The sequence below is a fragment of the Dermacentor albipictus genome, chromosome 1 (assembly GCF_038994185.2).
Source record: "Dermacentor albipictus isolate Rhodes 1998 colony chromosome 1, USDA_Dalb.pri_finalv2, whole genome shotgun sequence".
In the NCBI taxonomy this organism is placed as follows: Eukaryota; Metazoa; Arthropoda; class Arachnida; order Ixodida; family Ixodidae; genus Dermacentor; species Dermacentor albipictus.
The window spans coordinates 82,039,398-82,056,435 of record NC_091821.1 but is presented as its reverse complement, the minus strand read 5'-3'; the positions used below and the strand labels follow the sequence as shown (position 1 = coordinate 82,056,435).

Below are 17,038 nucleotides of genomic sequence, written 5' to 3'. Positions count from 1 at the left end.
CGTCTTAATTCGAGACTCAACCACCTATGAAGTTTTTGGACTAGGGCAACCAGAAAAGAACCTGTCAAATTACCGTGTGTATACACTTATAGCCTTTTAACGCTCTGGTAGGCGACGACTGCGTTTTTCAACCTCCTCCAAGAACGTCATTGTTACTCTGCCACGTATACCACCGAGCAGCGGGTCTTGCCACGTGTGAAGTAGCATGTGAATTTTTTTTTCAATAGTGTGTGACTGTACGTACCTGGGTTGTCCGTAGTAAATTGCCAGATGGGCGGCTTGTTGGCTCAGTGAATTTGTTTTTATTGGATTATTTAATCGAGTGCTAGAATCGCTCGCGGCACCCACTACTGTGCTATACATACGGGAAGATCATTTTTGAGTTTAACATAATTTTTGAAAAACCACCTGGGGCTGATGGCATAATTACAGTCATTGTGCTGGATTATTCAAAGAAACGGACAGTACTTGCATGAAAAATCAGAACACATATTAAACTATATTTTAAGAAAGCCTAATTAACTTGTTAATTTATTACTTCATGGCACATATTGCAATTTACGAATTGTAGCCGGTGAGTTCGCAAGGCGTATCCGCTTAGAATGAATTTTCAGGATGGCACCATTTCGAGATATTCATTGCCAAATTGTGCGACTAAATACACGGGCGTTCTAGTTATTTTCCGGCGTCAGTGTATAAAAACGCGTTTTGTTAAATAGGTGGAACAACAGTGCACTTGTACCGCAAGTCTGATGGCGGAAATCTCGACACCCGTGCCATCCTTAAAAAAAAAAAAAATGTTCCAAGTAGATACGCCTTGCTGACTCACCGGCTACAATTTACAAACAACAATAAGTAGCGTAGAGTAATTATTTAATAACTTAATTAGTGAATATTGGTCAATCATTTGATTATCTGTTTCGATTTCTCGCACATGTCCGCCTCTTTGAATGATCCAGCTCTATGACTGGAATTATGCTATTTGCCCCAGGTATTTTTTTTTTTATTCTGTAAAACTTCAAAATGATCACCCCGTATACTGTATGGTGTTCGCTGAGAACGAGGCAATTTTTGCATTCGATGGCAGCCGAATGCAAAAACGCGCACGTAGGCATATTTCGGCTTGTACGTTTTACAAGGTCTCGAGAGGTGAAAAATCAATCCGGTGCAATTAACGTGTAGAGAAATTGCAGTCAGCGGTGGAACAAGAGATGAGAGAGAGAGAGAGAGACAGGTGAACTAGTGCGCCGTTGCGTGATAACTTAAAAAAAAAGATATTGGAAAACTCTTGTTTAAATGAATACAGGTGCCCTGCGGAGTGTCGGTGCAGCGCAGCTGCAGCGAACGTGAGCGTGCTTGCTGTGTCAGAGACGTAACAGAGATGAGAGGAGCAGATGGGCGGGGGATGGGTGCTGAAAGCGTCTTATGGTACTTTGTCCAGCTGGTACTTTGTCCGCCTTTACACGCCTTTGATTATCCAAAGAGCGTTTTACAGACACGCATTCGAGTCACTGCCGTCGCTCGACTACGTCAAAGGGGGGTTGCGCCGAAAGCCGCGCTTGCCGTTGCCGAGTGAGTAATCAGGTAAACGGAACGAATAAATTGACGCCAGTTATTTAGGTTTACATGGCCATTGAAATATAGAAACACGGAAATAGATTATTATGACGATGCCCTTGCACTTTCCATTTCAAACATGTGCCTGTAAAGTGTGTGTCTAAGAAGTTAAATAATCTAACTAATACGTGAATGGAATGGCTTTAGTTTTCCTAGCATATGATGTCTGCCTGAACCGATAATTCCCCCGCATTGCCGTATCAACTCGCACTGACGTAATGCGAGTAGATTTTGTGGGCTCTTTACTCCACGGAGCAAGGTACTTTAGATCATGCATATCCTACGCACCGAGGGAGTCGGTCTAAGCGAAGCTGTGGTGAGCCGACAAGACGCAAAAGAGCATCTCGACAACAGACGCGCGGCGGACTTAGGCGACGTCCCGCAACTGTCAGCCAAGGCGGCGGAGACACGCGACATAGTGCACATGGGGGCGAGCTTCACCGCTGGAAAAGCTGGCGCCACTGTCGGCGTGACGTGACACGAGGGATCACGTGGACACAGCCACCGCGGCGGCTGCTTCAGACTGAAAACGAAAGTTTAAAGTCCCACCTGCGCTGCGGTTCTGGTTAAGTGGTGAGGTTTCCCGCCTTGGGGATCTGCTTGACAGCATTCGAAAGCATGGTAGGCTACTGCTCGGTACCGCAGTGCCTGACGTATGCAACGGAGCCTGGTATCAGCCTTATTAACACGTAGCCGCAGGACAAAAAGCTGCGTGAAGCTTGGCTCGCCAAACCTGGAACCCGCAAACAGCCATGGGCTACTCCAACTCGGGTATGCAGCAAGCACCGACGCTAGGAAGATTACTGCTACGGCGTCGGGACTGCGATGTTCGGTGAGTAGCAGAAAACGCTCACTGAGACGCTCGCCCGCGCCTGCTGCCCGGTTAATGTCATGACGATTTATTTGGTCTATGAACTTGTTGATGCTACATACTGGCAAGTTCACTGAAATGGAAAGGGAGCGCTAAGAAGCACATTAAAAAACAAAGGCATGACACGTGGTCATCTTTGTGTTATGAATTAATGTACTGGATTGGGAAAAATAAGCAGCGGGAAATCGCACGCTGACAAGACCGATAAACATACAGCGCGACGCAACTTGAGAAATAATATTGAAACGTCCAAGAATTTAGAAAAAAAAAAGATTGAATCATCGCGACTGCAGATCACAGTCGCCGTAGGCGTCGAAGTCTCTATTACAAAATTATTTTTGAACAGCTCTGATATCGTCCACGCAACACTGGTTGCTTGTATATTGTCAAATGCTGATATTCTGCGGCCTAAAGCTCACGGCACGGTGCGGAAATGCGCTCGCGGCGAAAGCAAAACATTGTGCGCGGACATACATGCAGACGCGCAGTCGATCGCTGTGAACCCGTGCGATCGCTGCATTGAGGCTTCATTCTGTTATGCTCCATTCGGTTATACAGACAGCCCACTATAAGAACATGTTTCACATCGTTTGCTCTCAGTGTTTGCCTACCTTTCACGCAAGAAGCCGGTTCGGGAGACTTCATCGCGGCGACCGCGCGCAGTGGCGTTCACTGTTCGGTAAAGGGATAGCGTCTGTGAACGATTCTGTGCTTTCAGTTTGCCCAGGCTTATTATTTTGACAGATAAAAACGTCTCTCGTTTTGAGAGTACTTACAGAAATCTCCAGGAGGGTTACTGCGAGGTGTTTTCATTAAGCGCCGTAAGCCAAACCATGGCCAAACCTATGACAGCCTATGAGGAGCGCGCCGCGTTATCATTCATACTACGCAAGCGAGACACTTCCGACAGATGGCGACTCTGTAAGTTCTCGTTCCCAAATACCGACCACAGCCTCTAAACTTTCGGGCGCCTCAAAGCTCCCGGGAGAAGACACGTGCGCCTCAAAGAATTTAGTCGTCGCTGGCGGGAGAGAAGCATGCGATTGCGGCCGCATGTTCCTCTGAGCACGGAAGCAAAAGAAAGAACCAAAGAAATCGATTTGCTTTAGGGAAGGATTGGCGTGCTCGAAGGCGTATATCTGTTACGATTGCAATATTTTAGTAGCGTTTGTTGTTTCACTGCGTAGTTCCATAGAGAACAGAGCCGGCCACCGGCACATCTGCAGATGTCGTGCAGATGGCCGTACATATAAACCGGCTCGTTATATACGTGTGCGGTCCTGTGTTAAGCTATTCGGCAAGACAGCAGCCGCAGCCACGGTCCGCAAAGTACGGGAGGGTTCGCTGAGAAAGGTTCGCATAAAAGAAAAAAAAAGATGGTCGAAAGTTTATCGCTTGGCTGTCTTTTCCATTCGTATCCTCATCCCAGCGTTGTTTGTAAAAATGGATTTTCAACTCCCCTAAACCTACGACACCATTTAAGGACGACAGAAGTCTTGCAGCAAACTGCAAAATGCCCATTGGCAACCGTGCCACATGAAGGTGCCACAGCAGTGGTTGCCGCTGCCGTAAATGCGGTAATGACTTGGTTCGAAAACAAGGCGGTGGCGTATAGGAGATGTCTCCGCATTGTCTATATGCTGGAAGACCGTGGGCGGCGAGAAAGTCAGCACCGATAACGGCACAGCGAGCCACAAAACGGGAATGCGCGAACCGTTCACGGCTTGTAAAAAGCGAACTTGCGTTGTCGAGCGATCGGCCCGCAATTTAATGAACCGTGATGTAGGCTGCCTGGATGCTCGCCTCCGAGCTCACGCGTAATTGAAGCATACACACACACACACACACACCATACACCTCCGTTCGAGCCAAGTATCCTCTCCCCCCTGTACTCCCCCCTAAAAACAAGTTAATGAATGAATAGAAAAAGAAAAAAAAACTAAAAGAAACCCACTGCCGTCACAATAAATGCTGCACGTTCCGTTGTTAAGGTGTCTTTGGAGGAGTTGTTTTTGAACGTTTGTTGGACCGGATAATTAAAATTTTCGCAATTATTTCATTATTATTTTGTGTGCATACGTACGTGTAATAGTTAATATGCTTTGTAACCAGCGAGCTTTATTAATTGAACTGTGATTACATAGACGTATTTACCGGGGGGCACACTTGCCACTGTCGCCAGTGGAGGGGCAAAGTATGCCATTGCCCCCTCCACCCCCCCCCGCACACACACACACGCACACTTTTGAAGGCGGATGCGTGCGACTGCGCGCTGAAAAATCCAACAAATAACAGCTGAAGCCGAATTTTCTTTCCGAATGCATTCGCCACGTAAGCAGGGATTTCCTTTTTTTACGCATCCCCTGTACGGGCAGCGAGGATTGTCTTTAGTTTCTCGCCGCAAAGAGCTGTAGGAAACGACGAACGGAGAAGCGTGTATGGCTCACGCCATACATGCTGGCATTTTGGAGAAGGCTGTCACTGGTAAGTTCCCGCCATAACAAGTTTCGCGTTGTGCTTCTGGCATAATGCACAGGTTTTGGGGACCACCTAATCATATTAGAAAACACAAAATTAGCTTGCCGTATTTAACCTAATGACGAGGGAGGGGGGGGGGTAGGTCTGGATAAATTATTATAATCAGCCGCGACCAACGATAGCATGCTTTACGGCATGAAATTGTTGGATTGTCAATGCCAGAACTATATATATTATATAGTTGCGGTATATAACATGAACAGACAACGTCAAAAGTGACACATATCGATAGAAAAAAAAAAATATGAGTGGTATTGTAATGGCTCTGCACATTAGACACTGCCGTTTTTCTTAAAATTTGACGCAAGAAACAAAAACACGACAGAATAAAGTAGAAAGAGCGCACAGGACAAACACTGCCAAAATGTCCGGTCACCAATTTGCTCAACTTTCGACATTCCTGAAGGTCGTTTTCACCAACATATCTAGGATAAGCGGTGGATATATATATATATATATATATATATATATATATATATATATATATATATATATATATATATATATATATATATATATATTTATATATATATATATATATATATATATATATATATATATATATATATATATATATATATATATATATATATATATATATATATATATTTATATATGTGTGTGTGTGTGTGTGTATATATTAGAGAGAGAAAGGGTCGGACGGTTTCCGGTTTGTCCTCCTACTCGAGAAATACTTGGTACGCCATTGTGTGATTCATTGTAAAAAATTGTTTGTTTTGGAAACTGCATTTCGTGTTGCATTTTTTTTTTGCATACGATTAACAACGACTGTCATACATCACTTCTGTATCATGCGCTGACGCTGTTCGACTTTGCGAGGTCAGGATAGTCAAGCGGTGGTCACCACTGCTTTTTTTCTCGCCACTTTCGGTTCCTTTCCCTGAAACATAAATAAAATATAAACTGAACTGAATTATGTCACAGATGACTTGGAATGCTACTTAGGAGAAATTTGCCGGCTTGCAGGGGCACAATGTGACAACAGTTACTGAACAATATACAGTGTCATTCAAGTGAAGACCAATCTTCAGCATTGCTTTGTAAACGGTCATTCGATTGTATGACTGAGGTCGCTAGGTCATGCGAAGGGATAGTTTGCATTGGAGATGCTAAGTTCACTCATTCACTTGGGGCTGTTGAGGTGGTGCTTCACTAAACAAAGTTGTGTACCCAAATTTGTATTGAGTACAGTCGAAAATACATATATAATTATATATATATATATATATATATATATATATATATATATATATATATATATATATATATCCGCCACGAAGTAATACATTAACGTTAATCCTGCATCATGAAAGCAATTACAGTTCATAAAAATGCCACACTAAGACCACCACTACATGGCATGAAAGACCACGTGCATCACGAGGCCTTTACTAACTTCACCTTCAAGCATCTATGAATCCCATGCGTTAGCAAATAGTTAGTAAAATGTTAGTAACGATCCGTGAGATGTAGTATGCCGGGGTTACTGAACTTTTTACTAAGTTTTCTTTTTCTGAGTTTAGAGCAGTGACCTTCGCGCACTCTTCCTTCTGTCCTCATCGACACCGATCGTGCCCCTTTCTTTCCCCCGACTACATAGTAACGAGTCTCTCCCTACAGCAATTCATCGGGAATGTATAATGCGGCTTGTTGTCGGCCTTGATATCTATATCTTCCGTTGCATCTTGGGCGACGTCTCCACCTTGTTTACGCTTTCAGCTCTTCTTTAGGCTTGTAGCGCAGCTCAGAACGAGCAAAGAAGGAAGGTGGAAGGGGTAATGAAAAGGAACGGAGAATTGTTTTCCGCTCCTTTTCATTACCCCTTCCACCTTCCTTTTTTTGCTCGTTCTGAGCTGCGCTACAAACCTAAAAAAGTCATGATATACCAACTTGCCACTGCCACGCCTTTGCTCTTCAGCTCACTTAAGGCTTTATTTCCTCAACTCCTGACCTTTCTTTTCCTGTCATTTTTTTAATTACTGCTACTTGAAAAGCAATAGACGTCACCATTGTCCTTGTACGTTCATTCCAAATTAAAAAAAGAAATGTAAAGACAAGCTCTGCATGTCCTGTCACCAATTGTGCAGTTTTGTCGCCGACAATTGCAACTGGCGCTTAAACTGCCGCGTTGCTGACTGAAAAGGTGGCATAGGCGGCAAACATATAGAGCCTCTGTTCTGCAGGTTCGGCTTCGAAAAACGCTGTTTCAGTGGTTGTTTACGGCTTCTATGAAACACACTTCTCGGTGCACAAAATCCAGCGCGCGATAGTCAAGTAAGAAATAGGGCATTCATTTCAGGAGAAGAAGGTTTATTACATTTCAATAAAAATACTTTAAAAAAGAGAGAAGTCGCAGCATGTGCTATTCTTGAACATTATCCATCATTTCCATAAGCTCCTCGAGGAGTCGTCTCCTTTGTTCCATACACCAAATCTGTACGATGAGGAGGCGCTGAAATGCAAGAATATCAATCAATCAATCAATCAATCAATCAATCAATCAATCAATCAATCAATCAATCAATCAATCAATCAATCAATCAATCACCGTGCCCAGGAACAACCCTAAGGTGTGAGTGCTGGCGCCCGCATACATTAAAAAGCAAAAACAAAGAAAACAAATAAACAAACACAAACCTGCAGGGGAATATAAGCAAAAAACAATGAATAAAAAGAACAATTATGAGAAGAAGAGCACATACAAGAAAGCGCAAGGCAAATATAAAAGGAGGAGAAAGGCATGAACAATGTGTGAAACTATGATACAACAACGTAAAGCACGGCAAAACAATGACAGTGAGTTCAGAAAAAAATGTCGAGATCATAAAAATAGGCGTTATTAAGACTCAGTATTCTGGGGTCCTTTGAGTGTTGGTGACGACAGGCAGAACATGGAGGGGTCTAGGTTCTCTGGTGATCTTGCGCGGAATATGATACATGATACAACTGAGGAGCTCGGGACAGGTGAGAATACCGTGAAGTAGTTTGAAAAGAAACAGAAGGTCAGCGCGATAACATCGGCTGCAAAGTCAGGACAATTACAATAGAAACCGTGCAAGGACCAGGTCCAGTGTCCGCGTTAGCAAAGCGGCGATGATATATGCTTCGAAACTTTTTTCTGGACCCGATCTATACCACTGTTGGATAAAAAAAATCCAATAATAATAATAATAATAATAATAATAATAATAATAATAATAATAATAATAATAATAATAATAATAATAATAATAATAATATTAGCCGTACCACTCACGCGAATACCCTAACTTTCGCTTCTCTCGCCTTTAAACAGCCGCCGAGTCGGTGCTCCTACCGCCGTGGGGTTGTGTAACGGAACATTAGTCAGCTCAGCAATGCCCACGAGGACGCGACAAAATAAAAACATGGAGAGGTCTAGGTTCTCTGGTGATCTTGCGCGGAATACGACACATGATACAACTGAAGAGCTCGGCACAGGTGAGAATACCGTGAAGTAGTTCGAAAAGAAACAGAAGGCGACAGAATAAAAACGATGAAGGAGTGGTCCACCATATTACGTGCTGTGACCGTTCCTGTATAAAAAGTTAATACAATATCGGTTGATGTCGCGAACATTGCACTCGAAGGAGAATGTGGCATACGCGCGTGCTTCTTTAATCCCGAGACGCCGAGAAAGAATACGTGCAAGGCCGAGTGCTTGAGAAAAGGGAGCGTCGGGCTGCCGGCGGCGAGTAGCCACTCGTTCTCCACAAACGTCGGTCGCTAGTCAAGAGCGTGGACCTTTGTTCACTTCGGAGAAGTCGGCGGATCGGACCTACAAGAAACATAGGACGAATCTGACATCGGGACCGGAGTTTGAGCACCTTCTCCTATTCTGCACAGCTGACTTCCATTGGACATGTAGCCCCAGTGCGCGCCTGCGGTCATATCTCACGTATAAAGGAAAAAATTCCCACCCGCAGCAGCCGCAGCAGCTGCAAGTCCAGCATTTCCAAGGGCTGGGTTTGTCCGGTCTCAGATGCCGGTCGCTTTCTTATCCTGCAAGGGAAAGCCCGAAATTATGCAGCTGCCTTTAGGAGCACCATGAATGCACGCTATGTAACACATCCAGCAAAGAGGTCACATTAAGGAAGCCAAAGAATAAGTGCAGCTCAGCCTTCGTAGCGCCTCTCTGAGATGCATGATGTAGTCGCAAGTGGCGAAAGGCGTTAAGTCCCTCTGTACGATTGTAGTAGATCCACCGTAATTTGTCTTTTTGCGGTTCGAGAGTCGTCTGATTGCACATACAAGAGATATCGAAGCCAAACGGCCACAGTTTTGCAACGCTCCTACCATTAGAACAAGGCCTCCTTGTTCACAAATTTAGGCAGTTGTCAAGCTCGAGTCATTCCTAATAACGAACTTCGGTCATGATAGCGAGCGCACCATATATACGGGTTTAGTCTGATCGCCGATGACAAACGGAAAGCTAACTTCAGTTCGGCAGACTTAAAGCTAGCGGCGAATTGCGCTGCTCGATTTGGAGCAGTGCTACGCTGCAGAACGCCAGAGAGTGCCAGTGGTTCTTTTGTCTTTCCGATCACGAAATCACACATGCAACGGCCGGTTGCACTCGAAGCGACTCGCTGGGAATCCGCCAGCGAAGAACGGGCAGTCTTTCTCCGAACTGACGAACGCGTCCCATGATCTTAGGCGCGAAGCAGCAGATAATTCCTCCTAACCAACCGACGGAATTCGCCACTGGACGAGTGGAAGGCGACTACTGCCACGAACTGATTAACGTTTGTGTTTTTCCAAACGAATCGCTCGTTGATCCGGCACTGCTGCTTTCCCGCGCCAGCAACTAAGGTAAAAAGCGAGACTTCTTTAAAACGTACATAACGCGAGCTCGAACAGACAGCAACTTAATTTCAATAAGCGTCTCTCTGGTTGCGTACGGAGCCGGTACCTGTCAGAGCGCACTGGAATAGTGGACAGCTTTGAGATTAAAGACAATCGTTCGCTGCTTTCGGTTAATTCTGCGAAAATTATTAAACACTTAGCTATCTTTACATAGGAAAGAGCATGCTCACCCTTTGCCGGCCATGTCTCCGTTCGTTTTCGTGCTTGTCAGACGGGGACTACTCTTCGGCTCTCTAGACAAGCTGACAGAACTGAACGCAGCCTGTAAGACGTGAAGGGCCGCAACCTGATCACGCGGTCGCCACCTTCTCTAAAGCCCCAGGTCGTGGCGCCACTATCGGCGTCTCCGCGCACCGCGAAAGCGCTACATGGAATTGCATCTGACGGTATAAGCGCGGCTATTACGCGGATATATCGCGCCTCCAGACTGAAGTGATATGTTTTGGCTTGTAGTTATGCGTATCTGCATTTATGTGTAAGCTCCTTTGTGGTGTAATTTCAGCCAAAGAAAATTTGTTAAGAACCTAACCCCGGTTGCTATCTAAGAATGTGTTTAGCATACTTTGAGAGGTGATTATTTATGGCACTATGTTGCACTATGTCTCATAGGTGGAAAGTTTTCATTTTTCCGGGAAGGGGGCGGAGGGGGGGTAGCTCCACCAGCTTTCCCATTCCCATATATGTTACCTTTAATAACATTTGCACTTGAAGAAACTTCGTGTGGCCTCGAACAATGGTTCACAGAAGTGGCGGTCTCATATGAGCATTTACAAGGCTTCATAGTAGAGGACATATCAATTTCACATCCTGAGTCCGCTCGCACCACCAAGAATCTGGCGTCACTCGGTGGTGGAATCTTCATTCGTAATTGTCTTGTACTTCGCTATCACTAATATCGCTTCGCCTTTCCAGTGCAACTGCAGTCTCCTTTTCTTCTTTTTTTTTACTGTGAGTCCAAGTATAAGTGCCGCTGCACATCAGTGCTATTGATTCTGATTTCGAGTGAATCCGGCTTGGCCTCATTTCGGTTACGGAGTTAATTATATATATTTATGACCTCTGAATGCAAGTGGCGATGTTTCTATCCCTCATAAATGTTTTAAATTATTAGAATAGTTTTTTTTTTAGAGCGCGGCTCTTAGGCACCTGCTCCTGCGTTGAGCGTCGGCGTGCCTCGGCGTAACCGAGCGAACGAGCACAGCGAAGTACGAAAGAGCGAACGCGGCGCGCAGCGGGGGTTGAAAGACGGCGAGAGCGAAGAGAGCGCGAGGAGGAAAGTGGAGGAGGAGAGTATGGCGAAAGGATGAGGAGGAAAGCGAAGTGCCGCACGAGACGTGCTCCACGGCGGCGACCAGGCATGCGGCGAGCGCGTCCACCGATACCATGTATGGAAACAATGCGCTGGCGTGGGCTTCGGACCCACTTCGCATGCGCTGCTTCGCCTTTGCCGCCGCCGCTAGACAATGCGCTCTATGCGACCCACGCTTTCCCGTGTTCCCGCTTTCTTTCTGGACAATGAGCGACGCTACCGGTGGAAAGGCTTCGACTGCCGCTGCTGCTAAAGGAGCTGCCCGAGGAGAGGCTCCGCGCCGCCGCCGAGAGGACCCTGTAGTTCTGAATCAAATTCTTTGTCGCAATATATCGCGAATTCAAGATATCTAAACAGCTGCGCTCAAATTTCGCGTTAGAGAGTATCATAATCATCGGCGAATTTTTTTTCTCGTGTCGTTAGCATTGCTTACTGGAAACAGAAGCAATACTGATACACACATCATTCGCGTGTATTTCACACGCCTTTGATAAAAGACTCTGCCGACGGTGTCACTGAAGTCTGCAGGTTATTTTCAGGGTCAAAAAAAGCACGCAACACAATTTGAGGCAAGCTGAACATACAGCAACATATTCATACTCTAGTTGGAAAGGGAAACAGCGCTTCAAACGAAGACAATGACAGAACAACGACTCATTCGCTAGGCATAGGCTATCCATACTATTAGAAATAGTTGTTGGTTGGCTACCTCTCTCTCTTTAAAAAAATATAACGAGCGTTGTCCTGTGTATATATATAGATATATTGTGTCTGTGCATGGTGTTTACAGTGGAATTTAGATGTTGAAATGTTCAATTGAGAAAATACGGATGACGTAGCCGCCGCTGGTGCTTCTAATGCGCTTGTCCTCCTATCGTCAGGATTTGCAGAAATAAAGCGAAAGTATGAATTAAAAGCCGTGCACGTTCGCGCCAATAATTATGCAGTAAGCTTTAAGCCTCAATATAATTTTAATTGAGAAGGTAGAGGCAAAAAAAAAAAAAGCTCGAATGACGTGGGTGACAGGACTCTGGCAGTGACACTTTAGGGCAGGAGGGGGGGGGGGGCGTCGGCATCGCCGGTGGAGGGGGGGGGGCTTTACTCCCCCTCCCTGGTAAACTTCGGATGGGGCTCGGGCCCCGGAGCACTCCCCCACTCCCGTATTCGGCGCCCATGCTATGTGTTCTGGGTGGCGGTCTCTTTACCACCGCGCCTTACCCGGACACGGGAGCCAACCGGTACTTCGAGCGCCACTTGCTCTAGGGCCAGTTCGGAACCCCGTGCAGCGCCTCAACGACAGCACCTCAAAACGACAGCTGTCACGAGGGAAGAGTGCGAGAATGCTGTCCTTACCACCGTGCCACCCTGCTGTACTGCATAGTACCAGTGGTACCACCGTTGGGTTTTTACCGCCGAGTTGGACTGCGCATCTTTGGGATCGGCCCACGCAAACGGTTGAACAGTCTCAAGAAATCGCGTTTATTTCGCGAAGAATGCTAAACGCATTAAAACAGAAAGAGAAAATTAAAATGACGTCTGTAGCAGCTGTTTCAGATATCAATAGCGGTACCCATTCTGACAAGATACTGCTGCGCCGACGAAGTACTTTCTTCTTCTTTTTTTAAATTTCATGTGGTAGAATGTTTGGAACCGCCTAGCCTACCACAGCAACAAATGAACAAAAGATAGGAGCATGTCTTACCACTATTTGCTGCTTTTCTCCGTGCTGCGTTCTCCTCGAACGGACGAAAGTGGGCACGAGGCAAACAAATCACAGTATTCCACTGAGCTTGTCCATCATCGGCATTCATCGTAAGAGCCGTTATCGTGCAAAACTCAGCCACTACAGTCGCAAGTCCCCCCTTAGTCGATTCGAAGTTTCTCCCAGATTAATTGTTTTGTTCGTATCTGTATCTGGTTATGTTAACTCGCTGCCTCACTGGCAATTCATTTACCGCATTGTCATTACATCGGCGCGCAAGCAGATCCTAACGTTTTAATGCGCAGATCCGACGGCTTCTTGAAGACAAGAGCTCGTCTTTTATCATGATGATGATTATAATAATAATAATAATAATAATAATAATAATAATAATAATAATAATAATAATAATAATAAGAATAATAATAATAATAATCAAAGGCCTTCATTAATGTACCCAGGAACAAGCTCGAGGGTCTTGGTGCTGGCGCACTCGGCAAAACAATGCACAGGAAAACGGTGCACGCCCACACACGCATATACACATACACACATAAAAGAAATGATTAATTTCGCGATGCTGATTTTTACAGAGCATAAAATGTGTACACGAAGAGAATACAAAGCAAAGGTGGAGAAACAGAAAAAATTATTACAGAATGACGGAACACACGACAGATATGAGAGTTTTTGTTCAGTTATTGAAAATCCTCTGCAATACTCCTTTCAGGAAAATATTAAAATTAGGCACGAAGATACTCGGCACTCTGAATGGGCGTTACATGTCGCCTGCACTCTAGATAGAGGGTTACAAAATTTGAAGGCTGAAAGACGCGCAGTTTCCTTGGGCCTTTCTGCGGAATGTAAAAGCGCACATTACAGAAAGCAAGTGCGAGCAGCAGATTTTTCCATGTAGTAATTTGTGAAGAAAAACAATATCCGATTTATTGCGTCCACAGGTGAGGGTAGGCAACGTGAGTGTCTGCGTTAGCTCTGTGGATCGAGATGGAAGGCGTTTGACAGAATCAATGGTTATATATATATGTGAACTTCTTATGCGCATTTTCGAGAAGTTCGCAATTTGACCTAAAGCGCCGCCCCAAATCATGGAGGCGCACTCAAGAAATGGAAGGCATACGCTCTTGCATAACGTTCCAAATGGCTCAGGTTGTTTGAAGTCTCTCGTCATCCGACATACTGTGCCGAGCGTTCCAAGTGCACGCAGCCTCGTGTGTTGAGCGTGGGGCGAGAAACTCGGAGAACTATCGAAGTGCGCTCCAAGGCCCTTTGTTCCCTGAGCTCTTGGCAGGAGAACGTCTTTAACGCTATAGGGAAGTAAGATCCTGTCAGTCTTCCGCGTCAAGCTTACAACTTTCGTTTTTGATGCATTTATGACCAGGTTGTTTTCAGGGCACCGTGACGCAAAATTTGCAATGTCCTTCTGAAGGGTGGCGCAATCATTAAAATTTTTTTACCGCTTTGAAAGGTTTCGCGTAATCAGCACATAACAAAATTGAAGAGTTTTGAAAGACTGCCGAAACGTCGTTAATGAATAGCGAGAAAAGAAGGGGGCCCAGGACACACCCCTGAGGAACTCCACTTATAACCGCAAAAAGTTCTGACGGCTGACCGTTTACGCTAACGTATACCAGTACCGGTCGCGTAGGTAGCTTCTTATCAGCGCTGTGACAGAGTGGTGTAGATAAAGTTGTGTCAACTTTTGAAGGAGTATTTTGTGGCATACTACACCAAACGCCTTACTGAGGTCAAAATAAATGACATCCAGCTGTCCTTTCTTATACACGGCTTGATAGGCATGCATCATGAAGCTAACGAGGTTGGTAGTGGTGGAGCGTCCCGAACTGAATCCATGCTGCCGAGGAATGATAGTATTTTTAAAAGAGGATTAAATTATTGAATGCAGAGTTGACTCGAATAATTTAGATGCTGCGCATAAGAGAGAAATAGGCCTGCAGTTGCTCGCAGCAGTTTTTACCCCTGACTTAAAGATAGGAACGACCCGCGCTAATAATAATAATAATAATAATAATAATAATAATAATAATAATAATAATAATAATAATAATAATAATAATAATAATAATAATAATTACTACTGTGTGTGGGCGACGTAATTGGAGGAAACATTATAGGCATTTTTTTAAACGTTCGAAGCAAAAAAGAAACACTATGCTTCCTGCGTCCTCGTAACAATATTTTCGACTCTTCATTTTTGTGCGTTAAATGAAGGTCCTATGCCTTTATAAACGCTAGAAAAATACTGGCAAGCTTCGAAACGAGCTAAATAGCTCGTTTTGCCCCTAGGCGCCGCAGCCAAAGCTCGGAGGGCCTCTGCCACTCGCTGAGCCAGAAGAGCAGCTCAACGGGCAGGTGGCGTATACTGGGTGCCATCCTAAACCCCGCACTCAACCCTCTCATTGATTACGAGAAAGCGTTTGATTCAATCGAAACCACAGCAGTCATGCAAGCATTACGGAATCAGGGTGTAGACGAGCAGTATGTAAAAATACTGAAATATATATATAGCGGCTCCACAGCCACCGTAGTCCTCCATAAGAAAAGCAACAAAATCCCAACAAAGAAGGGCGTCAGGCAGGGAGTGTTAGATATGGAGCTGTTTCCTGCGATTACTTCGAGTTCCCCAGACCACATCGGATTGCAGCACAGCTAATTGAGGAATGCAGAAGCAGGAAAGCGCATTCCAGAGGAGCGGCCGAGCAAACAAGTTTGGGGCAACAAGTTCACGTGCCAACAAGTTCGTGCGCCGCCGGGATTAGCAGGTGGGCATCCGACAATGGAGCATGAGCAGCCCTCCCCTTCTCCTCGTTAGAAGTGCATTGCCAGTCTGCGAGGCAAGACCACAGAGAGCCGCCAGGTGTGGCACCGCGACACGGGCGCCTACCATTGGCTGAAAGTGGCGTCATCGGAGCGGACTCTCCCATTGGTCAAACATGACGTGACTTACAGTGCTCGAAGGGTTTATAAGAAGCCTTCCAGAGAGACCTGAGGAGTCTGGGATATGCCCTGATTCCCTGATTCACCTCTCTCGAACTTCTTGCCGCGGGCCGCAGCGTCCGAGTTGCTGCCGGCCCGTAATGTCTGTACGACTGTTAATTGACGCTCACCTCCTTGTAAACAATGTAGAATAAATCCTCCCAAGTTTTTGGTTTTCATCCCGACGTCCGTCCTTCAACCCCTACATCTGGTGGCAGCGGTGGGATCGCCTCCGAATGCATCAGCTGGTGGCAGCGCTACGGATCAACCTTCGTCGAGAGAGACCCTAAGGAACCGGGAAGAGCGAAGAAGAGAGCCTTCGTTGAAATAGGTCCGAAGAAACTGGGAGTAGCGAAGAAGGAGCGAGCCTTCGACCCAGGGAGTCCGGAGGAACCGGGAACAGCGGACAGATGAACCGGATGGCAGGGTGCTGCAACCGTAAGTGAGCGCGTGGTTTTTTTCCTTATGATTCGCCAGACTCAAAGGTTGTGTGTTCAATTTTGATAGTTCTGGGAATCGGGAATTTGTTGCATTGTGTGTTTGCACAAATTAATTAAGGAAAACAGTTTTAACCACCTGTCGGGGCAGCTGCCATGGATCTTAGAAGGTTGACGAGGTTGGACTTGTTGTTGGTGTGCGACGATTTGGGAGTTGAGGCGGACGAACGGATGGAAACGCCAGCTATCATAAAGGCGATTAATGATAGTGGCAATGATGACAAAAGCATTGCGCTTGCTTGGGAGGTGATACAGGAGCCACGGGAGCGTGTGCGTCGTGTACGTTTGCGGGAGCGTCGTGAACTTAAGAGTGAGAGTAAGCGTGAACAACGCGAGAAGGAACGGAAGCATGAGCTTCAAGAACTTACTCTTAGGTGTCAGCGTCACGAACGTGAGAAGGCACGCGAACGTGAGAATCAACGTAAGCTTGAGCGAGAGCAAAAGTATGAGAGAGAGAAGGCAGCACTGATCAAAGAGATACAGTATTGTGATCAGTTATTGGCACAGAGACAACGGCTGTCTGAGAATTCTGTAGGTAGTACAGAGCGAAAGAATGAGCAAGTGTCTAGTGGTTTTTCGCCAGA

The 17,038-nt window shown here is 45.6% G+C and overlaps 1 protein-coding gene and 1 long non-coding RNA gene across 4 annotated transcripts in view; one reads left to right on the top strand and one right to left on the bottom strand.

Moving 5' to 3' along the window:
- The window catches only part of LOC135907442 (lysosomal alpha-mannosidase-like), a 566,544-nt gene that overhangs the window by 19,427 nt on the left and 530,079 nt on the right, over nucleotides 1-17,038 (top strand). The window contains exon 1 of one of the 3 annotated variants that reach the window (XM_065439125.2): nucleotides 2,297-2,449. The exons of the other annotated variants lie outside the window; for them this stretch is intronic. Coding sequence (XP_065295197.1) covers nucleotides 2,370-2,449 — 80 coding nt within the window. The 5' untranslated portion in view covers nucleotides 2,297-2,369. Of the gene's footprint in view, nucleotides 1-2,296; nucleotides 2,450-17,038 lie in introns of those variants that run through there. 3 annotated transcript variants of the gene reach the window in all.
- Nucleotides 7,347-10,229, bottom strand: LOC135907469 (uncharacterized). Its single transcript, XR_010566008.1, has 3 exons — nucleotides 10,102-10,229; nucleotides 8,986-9,067; nucleotides 7,347-7,499 (listed from the first exon to the last, which is right to left on the bottom strand). It is a non-coding gene; the product is annotated as an uncharacterized lncRNA (long non-coding RNA).